Consider the following 26988-nt stretch of genomic DNA (forward strand, 5'->3'; position numbering starts at 1 on the left):
TTGGTAAGAGACGAGGTCTTGCTATGTTGCCCAGGTGTGGCTCAAACTCCTGGGCTCAAGCGATCCTCCTGTTTCAGTCTCCCCAGCTCCTGAGTAGTTGCAACTGTAGGCACACACCACTGCGCCCGGCTTAAAATTTATATTCTTTCTATGGAGATATTTTTGGTTTCTGAATCTTACATATTTTATATATTCCCTAATCTACAAAGTAATTATGAAGGAGCAGGACATGAATGACAGGATCAGAATGGTTCTCTTAAAGCTCTGGCTGTTTGGAGAGCTGAATGGGAATATTGCTTCTCTATGGGACTCACCTTAAAGATAACTGCTTAATTCAGAGAGAAACATCTTATCAATCTGTTAAATGATATTATACTACAACAACCCTGATTCAGATTTTTCTTTCCTTCCTTTTTTTTTTTGAGACAAGGTCTCGCTCTGTCGCCCAGGCTAGAGTGCAGTGGCACAATCACAGCTCACTGCAGCTTCAAACTCCTGGGCTCAAGTGACCCTCCTGACTTAGCCTCCCAAGTAGCTGGGATTACAGCCGTGGGCCACCAGGCACAGCGAATATTTTTAAAAAATTTTTGTAGAGATGGGAGTCTCACTATGTTGCTCAGGCTGGTCTTGAACTTCTGGCCTCAAGGGATTCTCCTGCCTTGGCCTCCCAAAGTGATAGGATTACAGGTGTGAGCTACTGCAGCTGGCCCTGACTCAGATTTCTCATCATGGAAGTAGTATTAGTAAGTTTTTAAAAATGATTAGCCCTTTCTTGCTTGTTTATCTCTATTTGTGAGGAGGACCTTTTAGTTTCAAAAATGATCACATTAGTCCCTAACTTATGTGCTCATCAGCATAGGTTCAGCTTCTCATTAGAGTTCTTGGTACATCAGTGAGCATAAGAGTGGATAAGTACCAAATTATATCTGTTTCTTTGATAATGTAGCCTGGGTTTTATAAAACATGTACTCTCTTAGTTGGCATCCAATAACCACTTTTAAGAGAGAGACTTTGGAGTCAAACAGATTTGGGACTATATCCCAACCACAAGCACAACCTATGCAAATGTGGCAAGTAACCTTTCTAAAGTTGCCATTGCCTAATCTGTAAGAGTATGGATAGTTAACAGGTTCCTTGAAGATCAAAAAATATGAAATATGTAAAGTACATCCATAGTTCTTCAAATGTGCTAATCATTTTTTAAAAATAGTATTAACGGGGCAGTTCCAGCTGAGATAGAGTAAACGTATTCCATCCTGTCTCTAAATACACCCTGAACACAACTAAAAACCTGGGACAGAATTCATGGAGCAGCTACACAAGGACACTGAAAAGTAAATGGTAGCAGGCAGACTAGGGAAAGAAACTTGAAATATCCCCAATAGAGCAGTGAGTTTCTCATTTTTCTTTCCTCTGGTATCTCCTGGGCTGGATTCAAAGGTAGCCCAAAACCCAGCACTGTGCACTGAGTGTGGACAGGAAAAGCTTCAGGAGAAGCTCTCTACTATTTATCTGAAACAAAAAGATAGCTGACCCCTATGGGAGAGACAGTTGAGAATTCCCTGTTTCCTTTTGGTTTGTTTTGTTTTTCGATTCCCTCCCATCCCAGCCCTCAAGCAGTCCTACAGGCTGTTCCAGTGGCAGTGGCAGTGGCAGCCAAGCAGGCACCTAAAACTTTGAGGTAGGGCAGCTCTTACCTCAGGCCAGAAAAACTGTGGTCTCAACAATGTCAGGGACTCCTCATTGCTTATTTTCTCACTCTATCCTCTTGCTGCTTAGTCCTGGGGATACATAGCCATGAGAAGTGCATAGTAGAATGGAAAAATTAAAGGCCAGGATTTCTAGCCAGAGGAATAAGGGAAACCTCTGGGAGCCAGAAAGTATAGGGAAGTCACAAAGAAGAGGGAACGCAAGAAAATAATTACATAAAATTGTATATGAACTCCTGGGCTCACCTTTCAGGTGATCATATGCATAAATCTGACCCTAAACATCTCAATTTTAAGACCACTGTCCAGGCCCCAACTGGTCACTGGGCAGTGCACAAGTGGGACAGATCCAAATAGCACTGCAAAGATTTTGAAAACTATACTGTCATTAAAACCATAGTCCACAGAAGTCAGGTGGAAAATTAATACCTGAACCTAACCAGATTGCTCAACTGCTAAAAAAAAAAATTCTCCGCAGAATTTAAATTTAAACAGGACTGAAAATCTCATAACTTAATATTCAAAATTATGAGTATATAGTCCAAAATTACTCGACAAATGAGGAACAAAGAAAATCTCAACATTTGGCAAGGGAAAAAAGACAAACTCTAGATAACACAGATGTTGTGAATTCTCCAACAAAGACTTTAAAGTGACTATTATAACCATGCTCCAAGAAATAAAGTCAAATACACTTGAGATGAATAGAAAGATTAAAAAGCTTTGTAGAGAAATAGAAAATTTTTTTTTAATGTAAATTTTAGAATGAAAAAATGTAATAAGCAAAATTTGAAAATTCAGTGAATGGGTACAATAGCAGAATTGAGAAGACAGAGAAAATGTCAGTGAATTTACATATAAATCAATATAAATTATTCAATCTGAACAACAGAGAGAAAAAAATTGAAAGAAAAAAAAAAAGAACAGAAGCTCAAGGACTTACAGGATAGTACTAAATGGCTAACAATTGTGTCGTAACAGTCCCTATAGGAAAGGAGAAATAGTGTTGTCCATAAAAAAATATTTGAAGAAATAATGGCAGACAATTTCCAAAATTTGGTAAAGACATAAATTTACAGATTCAAGAAGCTCACATCCAGGAGGTCTCTGACCCACTTCTGGTTCTAACAGCTGCCCGATTTGTGAATCAATCTTTGCTCAATTAAACCCTGTTTAAAAAAAAAAAAACCTTCATATCCAGACATAATCAACCGCTGAAAAATAAAAGACAAAGAAAAAAATCTTGACAGCATCCAGAGAACAACAATACATCATATATACGGGAACAATCATTTGAGTAGCAATAGATTTCTCATCAAAACCATGGAGAACAGAAGGCAGCTGAACAAAATTTTTAAAGTGCTGAAAGAAAAGAACTGTCAACTCAGGATTCTATAAACAGCAAAACTCTCTTTCAGCAATGAAGGTGAAATAAAGACAATGAAGGAAAACTAAGAGAATTCATCTCCTGAAGAAATTGTTTAAAAGAAATGTTAAAAGGAGTCCTTCAGCTGTAAGGGAAATGAAACCAGAAGGAAACTTACAACAACAGGAATGAAGAAAGAGTAACAAAATTATAAATATCTGAGTAAATAAAATAGGCTGTTTTTCTCCTCTTAAGTTCTTTAAAATATATAGACAGGTTGAAAGGAAAAACCATAATATTGTCTGATGGGTTTTCAATGAATGTAGATGTAACATCATTATATTCGTATGATAACTACAACATAAAAGGGCAGGGTAAAGGGAATGATATAGTGGTAAGGCTTTTACATTAACTTGAAGTGGTAAAATACTAATTCTAAATAGAATGTGGAAAATTAAGTATGTATATTTAAATCCCTAGAGAGACCATTAAAACAATGTACACATAAATATAGTTTTTTAAAAAAAGCCTCAATCAAAAACTATAATGAAAAACTAAACAATATTCAAGCCAAATAATAATTTAAAAAAATAGGAAAGTAGAAACAGTAGAAAAAACAGAGGGGAAAAAATAGAAAAACAAATAAAACCTAAATACAAGCATATCAATATTTTGACCTAAATATAAATATTAATAAGTATAAATGGGGTAATCATACCAATTATAAGAAAGAGTAAGAACAGATAAAGAAACACACTTTAATGTGTGAAAAATATATATTATGCAGATATTAATCCAAAGACAGCTGAAGTAACTATATTAATGTCAGGAAAAGTAGACTTAAACGCAAGTAAAATTATCAGAGATAGAGAGGGACATTACATTATGATAAAAGGAGCAATTAACTAACAAAACACAGCAACCCTAAATGTGCGTGCACATAACAACAGGACTTCAAAACACATGAAGCAAAAAACTGATAGAACTAAATGGCAAATGGACAAATCCATAACTACAGACTACAACACTCCTCTTTCAGTTAGGAATGTAACAAGTACACAGAAAATAAGCAAGGATGAAGAACTGAGCAACACCATCAACCAATTGGTTCTAATTGACCTTTGGAGAATACCCCACCCCCAAAACAACAAAATACACATTCATTTGAAGTGCACATGAAATATACATCAAGAAAGAACATATCCTGTGTCATAAAACAGACTTAACAAATTTAAAAGAATTCACGTAACACATATTATATTCTGTGACCTTAATGGAAGTAAACTAGAAATCAATAACAGAAAGATAACTGGTAAATCTCAAAAACATTTGGAAATTAAATATGCCATATGGGTCAAAGAGAGAGTCTCAAAGAAAATTAGAAAATATTTTCAAATGACTATAATGAAAATACAACATATCAAAACATGCAGGATACAGCTAAAGCAGTGCTCATAAGGAAACTTATAGCATGAAATATTTATATTAGGGGGAAAATAGCCTCAAATCAATATTCCAAGCTTCTATCTTGAGAAACTATCTTAGAAAAAGAGAAGCAAGCTGAGCATGGTGGTATGAGCCTGTAGTCCCAGCTACCCAGGAGGCTGAGGTGAGAGGATTACTTGAGCCCAGGAGTTTGAGTACTGGCCTGGGCAACATAACAAGAAGGAAAGAAAAAAGAAAAAGCGGGGCAAAATGGACTTAGAACAAACAGAAGAAAGGAAATAATAAAGAGCAGAAATCAATGAAAATTTGAAAAAGAAAAAAAGCAGAGAAAAATAAATGAAACAAAAGCTGGTATTTTGAAAAGATCAATAAGATGCATAAACCTCTGGCCAGATTGACAAAGAAAGAAAACACAAATTACCAATATCAGAAAGAGGGGAGACCACTACAGACTTACCAAACATTAAAATGATAATAAGGCAGTACTATGAACAACTCATGTAGCTAAACTCAACAACTTAGATGAAATGGACCAATTCCTTGAAACTACCAAACTATCAGTATTCATCCAAGAAAAAATAGATCACCTGAATGGTTTTATATCTATTAAAGAAATTGAATTTTTAACTTAGAGTCTTTTACAAAACAAACTCCAGTCCCAGATGGTTTCCCTGGCAAATTCTACCAAACATTTAAAGAAGAAATAATATCAATTCTACACAATGTCTTTCAGAATATAGATGTGGAAGAAGCATGTTCCAACTCATTTTATGAGGCTGGCATTGCCCTAACACCAAAACCAGACAGAAGAGAAGAGAAGAGAAGAGAAGAGAAGAGAAGAGAAGAGAAGAGAAGAGAAGAGAAGAGAAGAGAAGAGGGAAAGAGCAAAGGAAGAAAGGGAAGGAAGGAAGGAAGGGAAGGAAGGAGGGAAGGAGGAAGGGTATAGTCCAGTAATTCCCATGAACACAGATGTACAAATCCTCTACAAACTATCGGCAAATAAAATCCAGCAATATATGAAAAGAATAATACATCATGATCAATGGAGTTTATCCCAAGAATTCAAGGCTGGCTCACCATTCAAAAATCAATCAAGGTAATCTAATGTATTAACAGATTACAGAAAAAAAACCGCATGATGAAATTAATTGATGCAGAAAAAGCATTTGAAACAATTCAACATCAATTCTAAGACTTAATTATAAAGCTATACTATATTAATCAAGACAGTGTGGTACTGACACAGGAATAGACACACGGACTAGTGGAACAGAATTAGATTCTACTGGTCATGCAAGTGTGGCCGTGGGATATTTTTTTTACAAAGGTGCAAAGGCAATTCAAAGGAGTAAGGAGAGTTTTCAGCAAATCGTTTTGGAACAATTGGATATCCATATGCAAAAAATTAAACTCAATCTAATCCTCACCCTTCATATAAAAATTAACTCAGAATTGACATACATCTAAATGTAAAATATAAACTATAAAACTTTGAAAGGAAAACATACAATAAAATCTTCATGACTTTGAGTTAGGCAAAATGTTCTTAGATATGACATAAAAAGCACAGACAATAAAAACACTGGATAAAATGGACTGCAGGGAGTTAGCTACACCACAGCAAAAAATTGGGTCCCTTAGGTAGGGGTCATGTGTAAAGGATAAGAAAATAATAGAAAATAGAAAATAATAGAAATAAAAGCATACACAGAGACGAAGATATAGTTTTATAGATTTATAAAGATAAAAGACAAAAGCAGGGGGTACTCAAGAGACCTTGTGATTTCTCTATTAATCACAAAAGGTCAGGAGTGAAGTTTTACATGGGTATTTACAGGTACAGTGATCGGTTGCCAGGGGTAACAGATTTACATAATAACAGGTAGTTCTTCTTAGGTTAAAAGTATTTCAAAAGGCTTCTTCAGATCCCTTAACTAACTCTATCTACATGAATAAATGGTTACAAAATCTTTCAAACACAAACTTGTAAGTTCTAAGGTAAATTTATCACTTAACAGAAGGGTTAAACAGAGATATAGTGGCTCCATATTTTTTTATCAAGTTATTGTGTATTGAGACATATAGTCAGGAGTTTAAGCAGGAACTGTCCCTTGGGCTAATTGCTTTTAGCCACAAGTGTCTGTCTGTCCAGCAGGCATTCTTTCATCAGCTCTCATCCTGCGGCTCCTAGCAGATCTGCTTTGCCTTTCAAAGCAAGTCAGACCCACAGGTCTGAGAATCTCAACGTCATCTTGGGAAGCAGCTGCCACTGATCTTTGAAATGCCCTCCTGAGGTGAAGCAGCTTTTGATATGCAAACTAACACGTTCACATATTCCTTCAGGGCAAAGCCCTGCAAAACTCCTGGGACCATTTCTGTCTTTAATATAGTTATATTAATTTATGGAGCGACAACGGACCCCAACAAAATTAAAAACCTTTGTCCTGTGAAAGACACTGTTAAAAGAATGAAAAAACAAGCTATAGACAGGAAAAAAATATTTGCAAATCTTATAACAAAGGACTTGCATCAAAAATATAAAAAGAAATCTCAAAACTGAACAGTAAGAAAACAATCCAATTAAAAAAATTGATGGAATAATTTGAACAGACACTTCACTAAAAATGATATAGAGCTGGCAAATGAGCACATGAGATGATGTTCACCATGATTAGCCATTAGGAAGATGGAAATTAAAACCATAATGAGAAACCACTCTACACCTAATAGAATGGGTAAAAAAGGAAAAAATAAAGGAAAATACCAAATGCTAGCAAGGATGTGAAACAACTAGAACTCTCATATGTTGCTAATGGCAATGCAAAAAGGTATAGCCCCTCTGGAAAACTGGTCATAAGTTAAACATACACTTGCCACATGACTCAGCAGTCCCGCTCTTAGGTACTTAATATTTACCCAAGGAAAATAAAAACATATGTTCACACAAAAACCTACACATGAATGTTTATAGCAGCTATATTCATAATTACCAGACACTGGAAACAATCTGAATGTCCTTGAATAGGTGAACAGATAAACTTCAGTACATCCATATAATGGAATTATATTTTATTGCTACTCAGCAATAAAAAGGAATGAAGCAATGATACATACAACTACTACATGAATGAATCTCAGTGACATGCTAAGTGAAGGAAGCTAGTCTCAAAAGGTTACATATTTTCTGATTCCATTTATCTGACATTCTGGAAAAGGGAAAACAAAGGTTGATCTGTTCTCTGTTCAACCAAGAGTTGGGGTGATGGAAGGGTTTGCCTAAAGGGACAGCAAGAAGAACGTAAAAAAATCACCCAAAACAGTCATGAAATTACTCTGCATCCTGATTGTGGTGATGGTTACATAAAATTGTACATGTGTTAGAACTGTATACTAAGAAAAGTCCATTTTTACTGCATGTAAATTTTTAAAACAATAATTTAAAAACAGTAGCAATTCATATAGTTTATACTTCATCTTGTCCCAGATAAGATTTAAAATGATATCCTTTAACTGTAAGACATTTGGCTAATTATGTTAAGCCAAATATAAACCTGAAGAAGAACATCTTTATGCCACAACTTAAAATCAGGCTGAAAGGCGAGCTTCAATCTTTGAAAAACTGGTTACCTTAACTTCTCCCTTTTTTATCCTTTTGATGCTCTCTCTTCCTTCCCAGCCCTCTGGTGCTCCTCCTTTGTCTCTTCCTCTTCCTCCCTCCCTCCTTTTTGGTTCCTTTGTCTTTATTCTATCTTAACTGATCATATTTTATTCTGAAGTGTACACTTTATATTTTTCTCATTCATTTTTAGAAACTTATACTTCTTGTTCTTTATTTTTTTAAAAAGTTGCGTGAACTGAATATTTTACATTTCTCTCTCAAAATTAGAATATTCCGTCAAATTACTTACATGTTGATTTTTTTACTTGTGAGTGATTTTCAAAATTGATTATTTTCCCCCTGTTGCTCAGGGGCTCTCAAGAAGGAGGGGAAAGTTTTGACGTCCTGTGAGGAGGCAAATGTTACCCCTGAAAGGTGACATAACTTCCATGTTTTATATTATGAAGATGAAGCTTTGTCTATTCTAGATTCTCTTTTTAAAATTATTTCAAAAATGAAATTATACTTATTTCTTTTCTAAAACTTAAAACATTTTTTGAGAGGCACACACAGCAATTTTCCAGTAATGCATTCATTTTAGTCATATAAATAAAGCTACCCATACCCACTTGGAAACCAATGCATTTGCTGCAATCAAGTAGATATACACAAAACAATCACTCACCTAAGAGAAATTTCTAAGGTTGACTTGCAAATGGTTTGTGTCACACGGACATAGCCATTTACATTGAAAAGTAATAATCAGGAATTAAATCGAGCACTAGAAAAAGGTGACAGGTTAAAAAGGAAAATGGGTTTGAGAGGTTGTATTAAGCTGTATTAAAGAGATGAGCTAAACTTGCTTGTGGATTCACAAGGCAAAGCTAGATAAAATTTGGTAGACTGAGAATTTCTGTACAAATAAAAAATTGAACCAGCTTATCATATAAAAAGGTAGTTCTTTACATAACCAAAATAGAAAAAATGTTTTACTATTATCTCCACTGCCATCTTCATGGTTTCCTCCATCGTCCTTTCCACCTTCATCTTCGGAGTTTTCTACTTCCTGAATAACCATCCTTTTCCCTTTGGTTTGAGTCTTAGATGCAGGTTCAGAATTTTTCAGATCTCTTTCAACCTCTGACAAGGTTTTCTGCAACGTAATCACCATATTAAATGTTTTCCTTTAATAAAAAACCATTCTTTCAGTTAAAAATATAAAGATATTAAAAATGAACAAAGATAACAACAATAAGGCTTTTTTGGTGGTGTACTTTCTTTTTCAAAGCAACTTCATTGCTTTGTCTGATTGTAATCTTACATGTTCACTGTAAAAAAAAAACAAAAAACTTAGAGTAACAAGTAAAAAAAAGAAAAAAAAAATCAGCTGAAACCTTGCCACTCAGATAACACTACTGACATTTTGATGATCATCTTCCTAGGTATGTTTGTATGTACATATACACACAGAGATATATAGTTTTATATAAATTAAATCATGCTATACATGCTGTTTTCCAAAATGTCAAAAGTTCTGAAATATTTTATGCCAACTAGAATGAAAAATATATATATGAAACCATTTTCCTTTCCCCTTTCATTTTTAACAGCTTTATTGAAGTATAATTAACATAAACTGCACACACTTAAAGTACACAAGTTGATAGGTTTTACATAATAATAAACATACCCATCATTTCCAAATGTTTCTTCCTCTTTGTAATATCTCACTTTTACCTCTCCCTACAACCACTGTTCTTTTTATCATCATGACAGATTAGTGTGTATTTTCTATAATTTTATATAAATAGAATCATATTGTATAACTCTTTTTTGTCTGACTTCTTTAACTCAGAATAATTATTTTAAAATTCATCCATGATGATGTATGTGTCAATAGTTCATTCCTCTTTATTGCTCATAGTACTCTATTGTATGGATATAATGATTTGTTTATCCATTCACCTGCTAATGGACATTTTAGGCTGTTTTCAGGTTTTGGCAATTACAAATAAACCTACTATGAACATTTGTGCATAAGTCTTTGTATGAACATATACTTGCATTTTTCTTGAGTAAATACCTAGGAGTGAAATGGCTGGATCATATGGTAGGTATATGTTTTTATGTTTAACTTTTTAAGAAACCACCAAACTATTTTCCAAAGTGGTGGTATCATTTTATATTCCCAAGAATTTCAGTTCCTCTATGTTCTCGACAACTCTTGATATGGTCAGTCTTTTTAATTTTAGGTATTCTAATAAGTGTATAGTGGTATCTCATTGAGGTTTTAAGTTTACATTTCTCTAATGACTAATGATATTAAGCACCTTTTTTTTTCAAAATATTAAGGGGATACAAATGCTGTTGGTTACATGGATTGCTTTTGTAATGCTTGAGTCATGGCTATAGGTGTGCCCATCACCCCAATAGTGTTTACTGTACCTATTAGGTAGGTTTCTGCCCTTCCTCTCCACCCCATCCCCGCTGCTTGATTTCCACTGAGTTTTACTTTCCTTTGTGCACATGTGTTACTTCCAATGTAATAATGAGTACATGTGGCACTTGTTTTTCCAATCTTGAGATACTTCACCTAGGAGGATGGTATCCAGTTCTATCCAAATTGTTGCAAAAGGCATTAATTCATCCTTTTACGGCCGAGTAGTATTTCATGGTATACATATACCACATTTTATTAATCCACTCGTGAATTGATGGGCACTTGGGATGATTCCACATCTTTGCAATTGTGAATTATGCTGCAATAAACACTCATGTGCAGGTATCTTTTTTTTTTTCTTTTTCTTTTATTACAGCATATTATGGGGGTACAGATATTTAGGTTGCCCTTGGTCCCGCCCCCAAGTCCGTGTTTCAAATATGTCCATCCTTCGGGTGGTGCGCATTGCACTCCTTGTGTATACAAATACCCGTCCCCTCCTCCCTCCTCCCCCCGCCCAACATCCAATAGATGTTATTCTTATATGTGCATTTGTGTGTTGATTAGTTAATACCAATTTGATGGTGAGTACAAATGGATCCCGTTCTTCTGCTCTTGTGGTGTGCAGGTATCTTTTTGATAAAATGACACCTTTTCCTTTGGGTAGATACCCAGTAGTGGAATTGCTGGATCAAATGGTAGGTCTACTTTTAGTTCTTTGAAGAATCTTCATAATGTTTTCCATACGGGTTGTACTAATTTGCAGTCCCACTAACAGTGTGTAAGTGTTCCTTTCTCTCTGCATCTGCGCCAGCATCTATTGTTTTTGGACTTTTTAATAAAAAGCCATTCTAACACAAGTAAGGTGATATCTCATTGTGGTTTTAATTTGCGTTCCCCTGATAATTAGTGACGTTGAGCATTTCTTCACATGTTTATTGGCCATTTGTCTATCTTCATTTGAAAAGCTTCCATTCATGTCTTTTGCCCACCTTTTAATGGAGTTGTTTTTTTTTCTCACTGATTTGCTTGAGTTCTTTGTAGATTCTGGTTATTAGCCCTTTATTGGATGTTTAACTTATTAATATTTTCTCCTGTTCTGTAGGTTGTCTGTTTGCTCTGTTGTTTCCTCACCTGTGCAGAGGCTTTTTAGTTTAATCAAATCCGATTTATTTATTTTTGTTGTTACTGGGATTGCCATTGGGGTCTTATTCATAAATTCTTTGCCCAGGCCAATATCTATAAGAGTTTTTCCTACATTTTTCTCTAGAATTCTTATGGTTTTTAATGCTTTAGATTTAAGTATTTTATCCATCTTAAATTAATTTTTGTGAGTGGTGAGAGACCGGAGTCCTGTTTCATTCTTCTGCATGTGGCTATCCAATTTTCCCAGCACCATTTATTGAATAGGGTTTCTTTTCCCCAGTGTACACTTTTGTCTGCTTTGTCAAAGATCAGTTGGCTATAGGTGATTTTATATCTGGGTTCTCTATTTTTGTTTGATTGGTCTATGCCTTTTTCTTTGTACCAACACCATGCTGTTTTGGTTACTACAGCCTTGTAGTATAGTTTGAAATCTGGTAATGTGATGCCTCCGAATTTGTTCTTTTTGCTTAAAATTGCTTGGGCAATTTTCTACTCAGGCAGAGCATCTTTTCATGTGTTTATTTTCCATCCACATATCTCTTTTGGTGAAGTGTCAGATCAAATATTTTGCTTATTTTTAGTTTCATGGTTTGTTTTCTTATTAAGTTTTGAAAGTTCTTTATATATTCTTGATACAAGTCTTGTTGGATACATGATTTTGCAAATATTTTCTCCCAGTCTGTGGCTTGTCTTTTTTTTTTTTTTTTTGAGACGGTCTTGCTCTGTCACCCGCAACAGCATCATCATCATAGCTCACAGCAACCTCAAACTCCTGGGTTCAAGCAATCCTCCTGCCTTAGCCTCCCAAGTAGCTGGGACTACAGGTGTTCTTGCCTTGCCTTCCAGAGTGCTAGGATTATAGGCGTGAGCCACCACACCCAACCTGTGGCTTATCTTTTTATTCTTCTAATACTGTTTTTCAAAGAGCAGACATTTTTAATTTTGATGAAGTCTAATTTGTCAACTCTTTTATAAATTATAATTTTCATGTCATATGTAATAAATATTTGTCTAATCCAAGCTCATAAACATTTTCTCTTATGTTTTCTTCTAAGACTATTATACTTTAGGTTTTACATTAAAGTATATGATCCATTTTGAGTTAACCTTTGCATATGGTTAAGAAAAAATGCATTTGGCCTAAAACTTAATATGTAAACAAGAAATTGTGTTGAGCAGTAAAATTAAAGGTAGTTTTCCTTGTTTCAATTTTTTTTACAATATTGTTACATTAACTTTTCAATAAACATAGCCATTATAAAAAGGAAATACTATGGGGAAAAGATGAGTTCCTGAGCCAGGCCCTAAACCTAATCCACTGAAATGCTGACTTGACAAAAGCAACTGATACACTAGGGACATTAGCTGCCACTTGGAGAGACTGTAATAGATTACCTGATAGGTGTATATGGAAACTCAATGACAACTTATTATTGGAAGACAATTCTCCATGGGTTTCTCCTATTTCTGACTATACTGAGAGCAGAAATGGTGCTAAAACCATCTTAATTCTGGACATCTTTACGATGTTTGTACTGCGAACAGTCTTGGAAAATAGAAATAGCATTTACCTACAGAGGAGATGGTAGGTATGTTTGCTCTCCAGTATAATAAAGATATGCTTCCCTCTGAAGCAGAAGCTGGACAAGTCTACTTACAGCCCATTATAAAAGATGAGGAGTTTCTAAATTTTGCATTCATTAGCCATCACACAAACCCACAGAGTAAACAACATCCATCTGGGCTATGCCGTGTCACCCCTGTGGGACTTGGGAGCCACAGGAACTGACATGAATGTGAAGCTCATCTGCTTTGTGTGCCATGAGTAACAGAGGCCTTTGTGTCTGACCAGGATATCTTGTATCCTTTGCTAGGCCACCTTGTTAATTTGCAAGTAGGGTAAAATTTCAGTTGTTGACACTTCTACACTTTAGGCTTTAACACAGATCCCCTAAGTGCATATCAGAGTCACTCTGCTCAGCCAGGTAGTGCATGCTATCAACGATGCCATGTTTACCATGCTAGCTACAAAGAGAAACATTGTTCTGTGGCCATGGAACTCACCCCAATCCTACCTAGGAAACTTCTATACTGCCCCACATAATAAATAAAGTGAGGTTAGCTTAGAGAAAAACATTGCCTAGAACACTAGAGGAAAGAGGAAAAATTAAATATTTGTCACTCAGAGGTAGGTTATAGTTTTGGAAAAAAATTGTTAAGAGCCTGCTTTCTTTCACTTCAAATAGATGTTAAGATTTTGGGGTGTCTGTGATATATTTACCTTTTAAAGCTGTGACCTAACCCTCACCATAATTTATTCAGCAAGATTGATACCATTTTAACAAATATAGAAATAGCCAACTATAGAATTGGGTGAGAAATTGCTTTCTGTACTTACCTTGGCCAAATCATTATCAGGCTCAACATCGAGTACTTTACTCAAATCTTCTATCGCTTCCTGTAGCTTGTTTTGATGTTTATATGTAGTAGCACGACGCAGAAGAGCTGAAAATTTGCCAAAATACAAGTTATATTTTTTATCTTATGGCATTATGGTTATAACATATTTTACAAGTGGAAGAAGGTAAGTAGCACAGAACATTTTAGCATGTAATTATGCAAAGCTTAGCTACACCCATTTTCATGTTTTTGCACACACAGAAAATGATACTGAGGTAAACAGAAGAGATTGCATCAGGCTGCTGTCCCCTCTAATGACCCTCTGGCCCTCTGGTAGCCCCAGGCTCTACCAGCTCCTCCAAGGGCTAAGAGACTTTATATCTAACCCTTCACAGGTACCACATTGTGCTGCAATATCAGGAAGCTTTTCATTAAACCATAATGTTTTCCTTCTTATAATCATAGCTAGTATTATTTTACAACTTTTTGAAAACTTAGAAAATCCCTTCTCAAAATTTAGTATATTAGTGACCAGCATCTAGCTCAGAATATGGCTCATTAGTGCAATCTGTGTAGCAATCTCTAAAGTCATTAGAAGGAGTTATTTAACACAGGAAAACAGAGAATCCTGATGATTAAGTCAGCTAGACTCAGAAATTGAGTACTTTGGTAATTTGCATCAGATATTTTGGGTAGCTTTCAACATATAATTTGATAATTATTTAATAGCATAAATGCCTTTTGTCCCATCGTTATCCATTGTATAATAAGAGAACTTTGTGTAAAAAGCCATTATTTTGAAAAGAAAAAAGTTTGGTAATTCTGAAAAGTGAGAAATTTATCCAGATGTATTTTAATATTCTATTTTAAAACATAGTTATAAATTTGACCAGTTCGATTTTAGTCTTAGAATGAGCCATGAAAATCTAAAGGATAAAATATGTTGTTATAAATTTAATCAAAATTGTACAGTTTTGGTATTGCTAATGCTACTCAGATTTCTGAACAGAATTTCCATGAAGAAACATTCATGATATAACAATGACCTTTTTTTAAACTTTTTATTTTGAAATAATTTGAGATTTACAAAAAAGTTGCAAAGATAGTACAGAGAGTTCCTGGGTACCTTCACTCAGCTTTCCCTAATAATAACATCTTACAGAACCACAGTACATTTGCCAAATCTCAGAAATTAACATGGGTACAATACTATTAACTTAAACTACAGGCTTTATTTGGATTTTACCAGTTTTTCCACTTATGTCCTTTTTTAGTTCCAGAATGGCCTCCAAGATAACACATTGTATTTAGAACAATTATCTTTTGAAATAAAAATAAAGTTTTGAAGAGAAAGTTATTTATGCACTTAAGCAAACATAAGATTTCTTAATGTTTTATGGCTACTCTCTTTACTCCATTTGGTTATGCTAAATTTGTTTTTTAATAGTGAAGATTCGAGTACTTAAGAAATTACTCAAACAAAAAAGAATTCAAACATATGCCATCCCAGTGGCAGAAGAATAGCACAGTAGTTCAGTACGGGCCCTGGAATCTGCTGTCCAGTGCTGAGTCCTGGCTCTGTCATTTGTTAGCCATGTGAAGCTGGGTGAATTGCTTAATATGTCTGTGCCTGGTTTCCTCCTTTGTAAAATGAGTGTGCTAATGACAGTGTCTGCATCTCAATGGGGCTGTTGTTAAAATTAATAGAATTAATATATATAAAGTACTTGGCATAGGGCCTGACAGAGCAGTGGTGGGGGCCCATAGGAAATGGCAACGCCTTCACCAGGCACCTGCCTAAAGCTGGGAGCCCATCTGTACTCTGTGACAGAGATCAGCTTGCACAAAATACAGGCCCAAGAGGACTTCATTGTTAAATGGAGGGCAGTCCATGACAATGACAGTGGCAGCTGATGTACCAGGCTCCCCCTTAGCACACCCATGGTTTCTGCTCCCCCAACGATGTAGGTACAAAGGTGTACGGTCCATGTGAAAAAAATTAAGTATTTATATTTGCTTAAGAAATATAATGTGTCTATTATAATGTACCTCACTCCTTCTTGGAATGATTGCTTCTTGATAGCAGCAGAGTTTGACTTGAATACTTTAGGCTTTACCCAAGACAACGTGGTCAGTCGCAGAGACAGCGAATCAAGACAGAGTCCAGGTTTTTGGCGGAAAGATGTGGTCCGTTTTAGACAAGTTTAATTTGAAATTAAATTATTATTAATTTAAAATTAAAAATAAATTATATATAGTCATCTAGGTGGAAATACCCACAAAGAAGCTGCTAGAGGGTGCTAGAGCTCCAGTGTGGGCTTACTATTTTATTATATTAATAAATATCAGAAAATCTGTATTAATTATACTTAAATTTTTTTGGATAAAAAGACAACTCAAATGTAAGCTGGAGGTATTTCCCTTTAAGGAAAAAAACATATTTTATTCAATCTTCTGAGATTATTAGCTACCTCAGTATAAATAATCAGGGACTTAAATTCCAAGTTAAACTTAGAAGTAAATTTAGGAAGGTGGTGATTCACATCTAGAAATTCAAGTTTATCTGAAATGTTTTTATATAAACATAACTGTCTATAAATGGTCTTTAATGGGTCCTGGTGTAATGTTAAAAGCATTCTATGAAGATTTTTTTACCCTTTATGTTTCCAGGTTCTAACTCCAAGACCTTTTCACAATCCTGAAAAGCACTATTCCAGTTCTGTAATTTGATTTCTGCTTGAGCTCGATTGTTATAGGCAGCTACAGTGGGAAGCGCTGATATGCTCCTATAAAAGAAACATTTATTGGCAACAAGCAGGCCTAAGGTAAACAAAAGAATATAGAGAAATTCAGGTTAAGTTGTAAATTAAAACATTATAGGCTGTGTTATGGGCTGAATTGTGTCCCCTAAAAATTCATATGTTGAAGTCCTAACTCCATAGTACCTTAGAATGCGACAGTATTTGGAGACAGGGTCTTTAAATAGGTGACTAACGTTAAAAGAGGTCATGAGAGTGGGCACTAATCCAATAAAACTGATGTCCTTAAAGAAGAGGATGTTAGGATCCAGGTGCAGTAGCTCAATGCCTGTAATCCCAGCACTTTAGGAGGCCGAGGCAGGAGGACTGCTTGAAGCAAGGAGTTCGAGACCAGCCCGGGCAACACGGTGAGACCCTGTCCCCCGAAAATTTAAAACTTAGCCAGGTGTGGTGGTTTGTACCTGTGGTCCCAGCTACTTGGGAGGCTGAGGCAGGAAGATTTCTTGAGCCCAGGAGTTGGGGGTTACATTGAGCTATGACTGCACCACTGCACTCCAGCCTGGGTGCCAGAGGGAGACCCCGTTAAAAAAAGAAAAAGAAAGCAAGAAAAAGAAAAAAAGAAACAAGAGCATATTAGGACACAGACATGTATGGACAGACCATGGGAAGACACGGAGGGAAGACAGCCACTCATAAGCCAAGGAAACAGGTCTTAGAAGAAACCAACCCTGCCAACACCTTGATCTCATAGCCTCTAGTACTGTGAGGAAATACATTTCTTTTCTTTAAGCCACTCAGCCTGTGCCAATTTGTTATGGCAACCTTAGCAAACTAATACAGCCTATAACATCAAAAGTAATAAAATATAATTCTACAAACAAACTAAATCAACATTTAAATAGATGCTTAAAAATTCAGTTAATAGGTTTAAAATTGACTCAGCCTTTAGAGGTGACATGGGAATTTAAATACCCAGAGATCACCTAAAAAAACAGTTTAGTTAACATTAAGTATCAAACATACTTTTTTGACTCTTTAGGAACAATATTCTACTTTAAAAAAATGAAAAAAAATGGAGCAATCAATCACAATATCTTTTTTTTTTTTTTTTTTGAGACAGAGTCTCGCTTTTGTTGCCCAGGCTAGAGTGAGTGCCGTGGCATTAGCCTAGCTCACAGCAACCTCAAACTCCTGGGCTCAAGCAATCCTCCTGCCTCAGCCTCCCGAGTAGCTGGGACTACAGACGTGAGCCACCACACCTGGCTAATTTTTCATTTCTGTTTTTAGTTGACTTGTTAATTTTTTCTATTTTTAGTAGAGACGGGGTCTTACTCTTGCTCAGGCTGGTCTCGAACTCCTGAGCTCAAGCAATCCTCCTGCCTGGCCTCCCAGAGTGCTAGGATTATAGGCGTGAGCCACCGCGCCTGCACAATATCTTTTATTCAGCTGTTATTGGGTTAATAGAAACAAATTAGTTTGTAATCTAAAAGTAGATTTAACTCTAAAGAAATGATCATGAAGTAAGTTAACAGAAGAAACTAAATTGAAACAGGAGAGTAGTCAGGGGGATGAGGAAAACAGACTTCAACAGAGCAAATTTTGCTAGATTAAGGATGTAAGTACAAAATAATTAATGAAAAGATTTTAAAATATATCTGGCTGTTGCCTAAAAAGTTGATTTGGAATGCCATGAAATAATGAATACCCTGATATAGGAAAGATAAGGGTGTTGGTACACTGAATTTACTAAATCCAGAAGATGAATAGAGGGTGAAAATGGAAAAGTCACAAAAAGGGTCAATTTACTAAGATCATTAAAGATAAATACTTAATATAAAGAAATTACACGGTTGGGTAGAGACCAGACATGGAAAATACATGTAAGAGTACCTGACACTGAGTACTTCCCACAGGCCAGGCACTAAGCACTTTACATACATACTACTAGGGACAGAAGCAGGTTGGCAGCGTTAACCACAGGAAAAGAGGAGGGAGGATGAATATGAGGAGGTCAGTGAGCATCTAGAACCAAACCTGCAACAGCAGGAACTTGAGGTTAGGAACTTTTCCTGGCCAGTAGCATGCACAGAAACTAGGAGCTCATAACCAAAGGTAACCTTTCCCTATTAACATACATTAGCATAGTAAAAATCACACCCACCAGCATCAAGACAGTTTACAAATGTCTTGGCAACCCCTGGATGTTACCCTATGAGGATAAAATTGAGGAGAGCCCTTAGCTACAAAAACTCTCCACTTTTTCCCAGAAAAATAATGAATATTCTGCCCCCTATTTACCATATCATAAGGTGTATACATAAAAGTAGAAGTGTGTTAAGACCCCAGGGTCTCTCCACTTGCAGAGACAGACCCTGGGATCTACTTTCACTTTGTATTCTTAACTTTGCAATCAAGGCTACCTGTGTGGAAGTGCTTCATGTCTGTTATTCTGTCACACTGGCTCTACTTGCAATTCTTCCAAGCAAGGAGACAAAGGACCATGACAACAACTCTCCAACACAATCACACCTGACAATACTCATTCAATCCTCAATTACAACCCATGGAGAAGGTATTATGGCTCTTCTCATTTTACAGATGAAAAAATAGATGCAATAGAAAGGTTAAATAATGTGCCCATAGCCACAAACTAGTAAACGGCAGAGTCAAAACTCAAACCCAGTCTGCTCTCTTACTACCATGTTATCCTGCCTTTCAACACATTGTTTTATTTAGTCTTCACAGAAGCTCTGAAATAGGCACTCCTAGAGCCTCATCACATTAAGGAAACTAAGACGAGAGAGGCAAAGAATCTGCCCAAGGTCAGAAAGTGGTAGTCTGAGTTCCTTTAACCATCATAGTGTGATGTTTTACTTCTTCAACTATATGACTCCTCAAAAGAAGATATTAAGATTTTTTTCCCCGTAATAGACAAGAGAATCTCCACTGGCAGAAATCTACAAGAAAAGAGAGAATAGTATTAAGGCTGACATCCACCTGCCTGAACAGAGGAGGCTGTACTGAATGAATGATCCATTAATTGTCCTCTTTACCTTATGTGTCCACTCAAACAGTCTGAGACAAAATTCTTTAGAGACACAAACAACGCTGAAAAAAAAAAATCTTCTTTCCAAAGGTTGAGAAAAGATTGAACAAAGTGTAGTACTAACTTGGCATTAGTATTTCTATAAGCACAGTTTGTCTGTAATAACTTTTTGTGAACTTATTCTATTTTTGATAGACTATTAAGAACTTTGAAAGTTCATACAAGTATTTATTGAACATCTACTACAACCAAGTACTTTGCTGGGCATTGGGGATGCAATGGTGTAAAAAATCTTGACAAGTGGGTTCTGCTCTTACACAGCTTACAGTCCAGTTAGTATCAAATGACACACACTTAAATTGTACTTCCAGCAAGTGCCACAAAGGAGTGGTAAGATTGCTGTAAGAGCCTATAATTTTGGGTATGAGGGAGATGGGGTGGGATGAAGATTTAATCTAGTCTAGAAGGTCAGGGAAGACTTCTCCAAAGAATCAAGTCATGGGCTAAGATCTAAAGGATAAGTTAGAATTAACTAGATAATGAGAGGAGGGAAGAGCATTTTAGATGGAGGACCCAGAATGTGCCAAGGCCCTGTGGTAGGAGGGAACACCATAAGTACCAGGATTAAAATCCAGGCAGTCTAAACACAAAAGCCAAGTTCTTAACTTTTATGCCATATGGACTTTCTGTTGAATTCCTTTCAGATGGCTTCTATTTTCTCTGTAAAATAGAAGTTAGGTCCTCTGTCAAAAGTGGGAGTGGGGTGAAAGCTTAGAGATTTGAGAAAAGTACTGAAAAGACAAGACAAAATATAAAATGACAAGTACAATACATTGAGTGATTCCGACATAGACTACTTAGCTTATTTATATTGTTCCAGCAATTAAAACATTATCATTTTAAAAATGGCAAGTTTAAACTACAACAAATATCTACTCACCTGGTATAATACATCACTGCCTCTTCATAATCTCCTGAATTGAAAGCTTCATTTCCTTTTTCCTTTTCACGAGTAGCAAGAAAATCCTTTTCCTTCTCAGTTAGACCTAGAAATAATGTTATCTGCCATATGTGAAAATATAATTTAACAGAATATTTAAAAGTTTAAATCCAAGAATGCTTATTTTAACAAAAGCAGAAAACCATAAAACAAACATAAGAAAATAAAAGATTTCCTAAGTTTAGAGATATTTTCTTTTTTTAATCATTCACAATTATTGAGAATTTAGATTTTCTTATGACTGGTTTTGTTTTACTTCATAGGTGCTATACATCTATGGACTTCAAATGAAAACAAAACTGTCCTATCTTTTTGTTTTGAGGCAAAAAGAAAATAATTTGAGGAATTTGGAGGGAAAAAAGGATTGGAAAAAAGAATGAAAAAAATGAATTATGGTAAGAAAAATAAGGTGCATCTTTTTTAAAGTCTTCCTAAATTTAATTATTATAACTATTACACAAAATTAAGTAGGTAAAAGAGTGAAATGAATTTGTTAGGAGTGGCCAACTCTAGGAGAAAATCCTGCAGCACTTAAAGAAAATATGTTTTAGGTCAACAGTTTTTATTATAACTCAAAAAATTTAAAACCTACTAAAATTATTCTTATTTTCCCCCAATTACCTGTTGTGTCTATTCTTTTCTCAATTTTAGACAAATGTGACTTGTTGTCTACTACAGTCTTTTCTCTGTAATCTTCATCTATTTTTAAACATTCCTTTTCCACGTCAAATCTTAAATGAAAGAAAAACAAAAACTGAAAAAAATACAATACAAGAAAAAAACAAATTTATTATTGATAGTCTTATATTTGTACAACTTTGCCTTTGGATGTATATTCAAAAATGCATAATAGGTTTGTAGTTGAGGTCATCTGCATTCTTTCTTAAGAAAACATGCAATTTAGTGAGGACTTAATCATATCTAAACTGTTCAGAACTTTGTAATTAAAATTGTGACTAATTTCTCTCAATTTTAAATTTTTGTTCTTTTTATTTCAGATAGGTAGAAGGATTATGTTAGTTACTTTTGGTTGGTTTTATAAACAAAAGGATGTATTCATTTTTTTATTTAATAAAAAAACAACATCAAAAGTGCTTAGGGTATACACTCTTAGTATTCTACAGAATTAATTTGGCATTCTCGACATGTTCAGGTTTATAACAATTATTTAAGAAGTTATTACAGTATTTTGTGGTAGAGAATATTTTAGTGACAAATTTTATATAAAGAAATGTAAAACATACTTATCCCATTCTGAATAATCCCTTGGAATTTTCTTTTTAGCTGGTCTACTTTTAGAATATTTTTCCTAAAAGAATAAAATCATATTTTATGAGACATATTTAATCTAAGATCAGCAGGTTTTATTGTAAATGCAATGTAAAGTATTGAATTAAGATATACAAATGGAAAGGATGAGAAAAACAGGTACCCTTGAAGTTATAACAACTTGAATATTATAATTATTAACATAATAATATATAGTAGATTTAAAAAAGGATTTTAGGTTTGTAGTTAATTCTGAGGACAATCTACAGGCTTTTAAGTATATATATAAAATTTTAAAACTTACATGTGTAAATGTATAATAAAAAAGTACTAAATTCTGATTCATTCTTTTAAAACCTGGCATTGGAGAAACAAGAATAACTTCTTTGCTGTGTGTGTTAGTAGTGTTTTGTTTGCAATGACAGTCACCTGACTTGGACTTTTATTAAAAGGAATAAATTATCAGCTGATATAACCAAACTGATGAAAGAACAGGGGTGCTGCTGGATAAAGGAATTCCTGTGCCTTTTCTCCAGCTTTCCCTCTCCCCCATCCCTAGTCTCTGCTCCTCTGTCTATTGATTTCATTTTCCCCTGTGGCTACTTGCTTTCTCCATGTGGCAGAAAACATAACCACAAGAAGTCTGGGATTATAACCTCACAGGCCTCCCCATCAAAGAAGAAAAAGAGGTGACTCTTCTCTCTGTTTTCAGTGAGAGAAATCCCAGGGAAGGACTCTGATTGGCCACCTTGGGTCACATGCCCATCCCTGACCAATCACTAGCTTGGTGCTAAGTGGCCCCAAACTAGGTCACATACCCACTGCTGTAGACAGAGGGCAGGTTCTTCACTAGAAGGGACTAGTAGAAACACAAACAATAGCCCTTATACTCACAAATAATCTCCCAGAGAGAGTACAATTTGATGCTTGATAAGTATTAAGATATATTAACTTAAAAAAAAAATATATATATATATAGTCTGAAGAAAGGGAAGTATAGCTGAATTTATAATAATAAAATAAAGTAGGTACTGATTTTTTTTAAAACTATTTATATATCTTCACTATCGTTTGGTTTGTGTTTGCTAACAGATGACTTAGCAATGTATTTTTTAATAGGAACTGTATAAACTGCATGAAGGGGTATTATGCACTCCTTACAGGCTCAATAAGAATCACTTGATGCTCGAACTTAATTTTCTGCCTTATAAGACAATGTTCTCAATGGTAAGATGGTGTTACGGGTTGAACTGTGTCTCCTGAAATGATCTGGTAAAGTCCTAACCCCTGGTACCTGTGAATGAGACCTTATTTGCAAATAAGATCTTTGCAGGTGCAATCAAGTTAAGATGAGGTCATTAGGATCCAATATGACATGTCCTTAATAAAAAGAGATTCACATAGAGGGAAGATGGCCACATGAAGATAAAAATAGAGATTAGAGTCATGTTGCCACAAGCCAAGGAACACAGGCGCTACCAGAAGCTGAAAGAGACAAGGAAGGATCTTCCCCGGCAGGTTTCAGAGGGAGCATATCCTGCCAATACCTTGATTTTGGACTTCCAGCCTCCAGAACTGTGAAAGAATAAATTTCTGTTGTTTTAAAGGTTAAAATTTCAACCATTTTGTGTTACTCTGTTACAGCAGCCCTAGGAAACTAATACAGATGGTATAGCTTAGTTTTAAAAGGGCACTGATTAGAAATCAGAGGTATTTAATATTCATATGTGACTCTCAAATACCTACTTGTGACAAAAAATACCCCCCTTAAGAGATAAACAAATGAACATGAATTGGCTTGATTGTTATAATCATTTCACAAGGTATAGTTATATGAAAACATCATGTTGTATACCATAAATATATACAATTTTTATTTTTCAATTATAACTGAATAAAGAAGAAAAAATTTTTTAATAAAATAATGAATGTGGATTAATATGAGTCTCAAGACATGGACACAGGTGTATGGGATAAAATATAATGTATACTTTATATATTATATAAATATATACACTTATATATATACATACATATTTACATATATATATATACACACATACATATTTTTTTAGACAGGGTCTTACTCTGTTGCCTGGGCTAGAGTGCAATGGTGTCACTACAGTTCATTATAACCTCAAACTCCTGGGCTCAAGAGATTCTCCGGCCTCAGCCTCCCGAGTAGCTGAGACTACAGTCCCACCACCACGCCCAGCTAATTTTTCTACTTTCTGTAGAGACCGGGTCTTGCTATGTTGCCCAGGCTGGTCTCAAACTCTTGGACTCAAGTGATCCTCTCACCCCGGCCTCCCAAAGTGCTGGGATTACAGGCGTGAGCCACCACACTGGCCTATATCTTTATATTATAAAAAGACAATGCTCCCTGACTGAAAGATTAAGACATGTGCCCCTTCTACATACTCCCATAACACCCTATGTTCCCTGTCATAATGCATAACATATTACATCAGTGGGGCTCAAACTTTTGGTATTGTGACATTCTCAACTCCTGAAAATTATTGGTCATCTGGAGTTATGCAGATCTTCCAAATATTCACACATTTCATTTATAACTTAAAAGAATCACATTTGTTAATGCAGGAGCTCATCAGAAAAGTCTTTCAAATATGTTAAATAAAATTTATAGGAGGCCATTGATTTGGACTGAGCTCCTGCATTAGGCCCCAATAGACTAAACCAGAATGGAGTCACTCATGCTAAAGTACCACATTATCAAACCAAAACTAAGTTGTTTATGTGACCAGAGAAATCAGAAGAGAGAGATAATAGCCAAATCCCCTAATAGGCCAGTTTTAGCCAGCATGATAAGGAAGTCCCCTTTGCTTTAACCCGTATAAGGAAAGTAACCTGAAGTAACCTGATATTAAATAATCTACTTTTTGTATTCCTTGTTCCTGCTCAAACTACCTTATAAAAAACAACTGTTCTGTTGTGGCCACCAGAGCACATTTTCTACATTTTCAGAGGAGATGCCACCTGATCCATGAATTACCAACGAAAACCAATTAGATCTTTAAAATAAATTTGTTATAATTTTTTCCTTTGACAAGTATACCCTCTAAGGGGATATTTTTTGTCACAAGCAGGCATTTGAGAAACGCATATAAATATTAAAACCTTAATTTGCAGTTGAAAGCTCAGATTTTCTCATTGGCAACAAATACTCAGTTGTTTTCCTTAATGTGACAGGCCCACTTCCATTCATTTTCAACAAAATTTCTGCCAAAAACCCAAGTCTGAATAACCATAGTTTGTCTGTCAGCCATTCTTACAAGCAAAAACTGCATTCCAGGAAAAAGTGGATAGTCAGCTGACAAGTGCTTTCTTGAGATAACTATCACATTTTCACCATGCCATCAGGTGCTTTCTGCGTACTTCCCGCTTGGTCACACAAAATGCTAAAAGGCCATGTCCTTGAGGCTCACAATCTAACAAAGTAAATATTTTATTGTTTTATCAAAGGTATTTTTAGGTAAAGTTGGAATTTTTTTTTACTGTATGTGTTAGGACAGTTTGCTGTTGCTGCCTTGATTCATTTGGTGACCAGCAGTGTTATCCTCAGCACAAATGTCAACACAGTGAAAAAGACAAAGCGTTAGTCTTATCTGAAACATAGCGTTGACTTTGCGGACTCCCTGGAAGGATCTCTGGAATTCAAGGGTCCCCAGACCATACTTTGAGAACCACTGTATTGCTAGCCTATCTACTCCACTGGACTATAAGCTCCCAGAGGGCAAAGACTATTATTCATTGTTATATGTTCAGGGCATAGACTTAGCACACAGTGGGTATTCAATAAAAATATGAAGTAATTGATTACAGACAGTGACATCCTCATCATATACTGTGCACCTCTGTTACCTGAGTAATTCCTAATGGAGAGTAAAAAGATCCAGGAAGGTCAATTATCAGAGAGCAGAGTGATGAAGGGCTATTAATGTTTTTAAAATAAAATTGAGGACTCAAAGAAAAGATGAGAATAATAACTTTCGTTCTAAATTAACCTAGAATGAAAAGACTTGGGGAGCCATCCTGTCAGAAATAACAAGGTCAGATGGATGCCAGGAAGCCCAGTTTCAATCTGAAGTTAAGTAGAATGGACCCGGAACTCCAACAGGCCCCTTCTCTATGGAACCCATGGGTTAAAAAGAGAGATCTATGTGACAAACTAGGGACCAACCACAGAGAAATGGGGATACAGGAAAAAAACATACACCAAACAGAGGAATTACATGTGTAAGTGCTTAAAAGTATCTGTTTCATATTTTAAATCCATAGTTAATTAAATTACATAATAAGACATATCCTCTGTACCTCTATTGTACCTTGAAGAACACCATGGGACCCTGAAATTCTCACACACTGAATTAGACCTTATGTGTCATCAAAACTGGTCAGAGTGGAAGAGACAGGATATCAAAATAAAAAGGAAGAGAGAAGAAAGGAGGAGGAGGAGGAGAAGAAGAAAGGCAGTAAACCCAAGATGCAAGTTTGATCTCCAAGTGATGAGATACAGCCTACTGAAGGTGACAATACACAGCCAGCTGAGAAAACTCCTCAACTCTCCTGGAGGACATCACATTTTGGTTCTCCGATTAAACTGAGACAGCCCCGTAATAAACAACGACAATCGGCCGGGTGCGGTGGCTCACGCCTGTAATCCTAGCACTCTGGGAGGCCGAGGCGCGTGCATTGTTTGAGCTCAGGAGTTCGAGACCAGCCTGAGCAAGAGCGAGACCCCGTCTCTACCAAAAATAGAAAGAAATTAATTGGACAGCTAAAAATATA

General features: G+C 35.6%; 1 protein-coding gene across 1 annotated transcript in view; it reads right to left on the reverse strand.

Moving 5' to 3' along the window:
* SPAG1 (sperm associated antigen 1) overlaps positions 1–26988 on the reverse strand; it is a 69693-nt gene that overhangs the window by 30651 nt on the left and 12054 nt on the right. The window contains exons 4-10 of the mRNA XM_012643587.1: positions 22155–22219; positions 21532–21641; positions 20851–20956; positions 16761–16891; positions 14104–14210; positions 9113–9272; positions 699–709 (exon numbers count right to left, since the gene is read on the reverse strand). Coding sequence (XP_012499041.1) covers positions 699–709; positions 9113–9272; positions 14104–14210; positions 16761–16891; positions 20851–20956; positions 21532–21641; positions 22155–22219 — 690 coding nt within the window. The remainder of the gene's footprint in view (positions 1–698; positions 710–9112; positions 9273–14103; positions 14211–16760; positions 16892–20850; positions 20957–21531; positions 21642–22154; positions 22220–26988) is intronic.

Source organism: Propithecus coquereli, unplaced genomic scaffold (genome assembly GCF_000956105.1).
Source record: "Propithecus coquereli isolate 6110/MARCELLA unplaced genomic scaffold, Pcoq_1.0 Scaffold2, whole genome shotgun sequence".
NCBI lineage: Eukaryota > Metazoa > Chordata > Mammalia > Primates > Indriidae > Propithecus > Propithecus coquereli.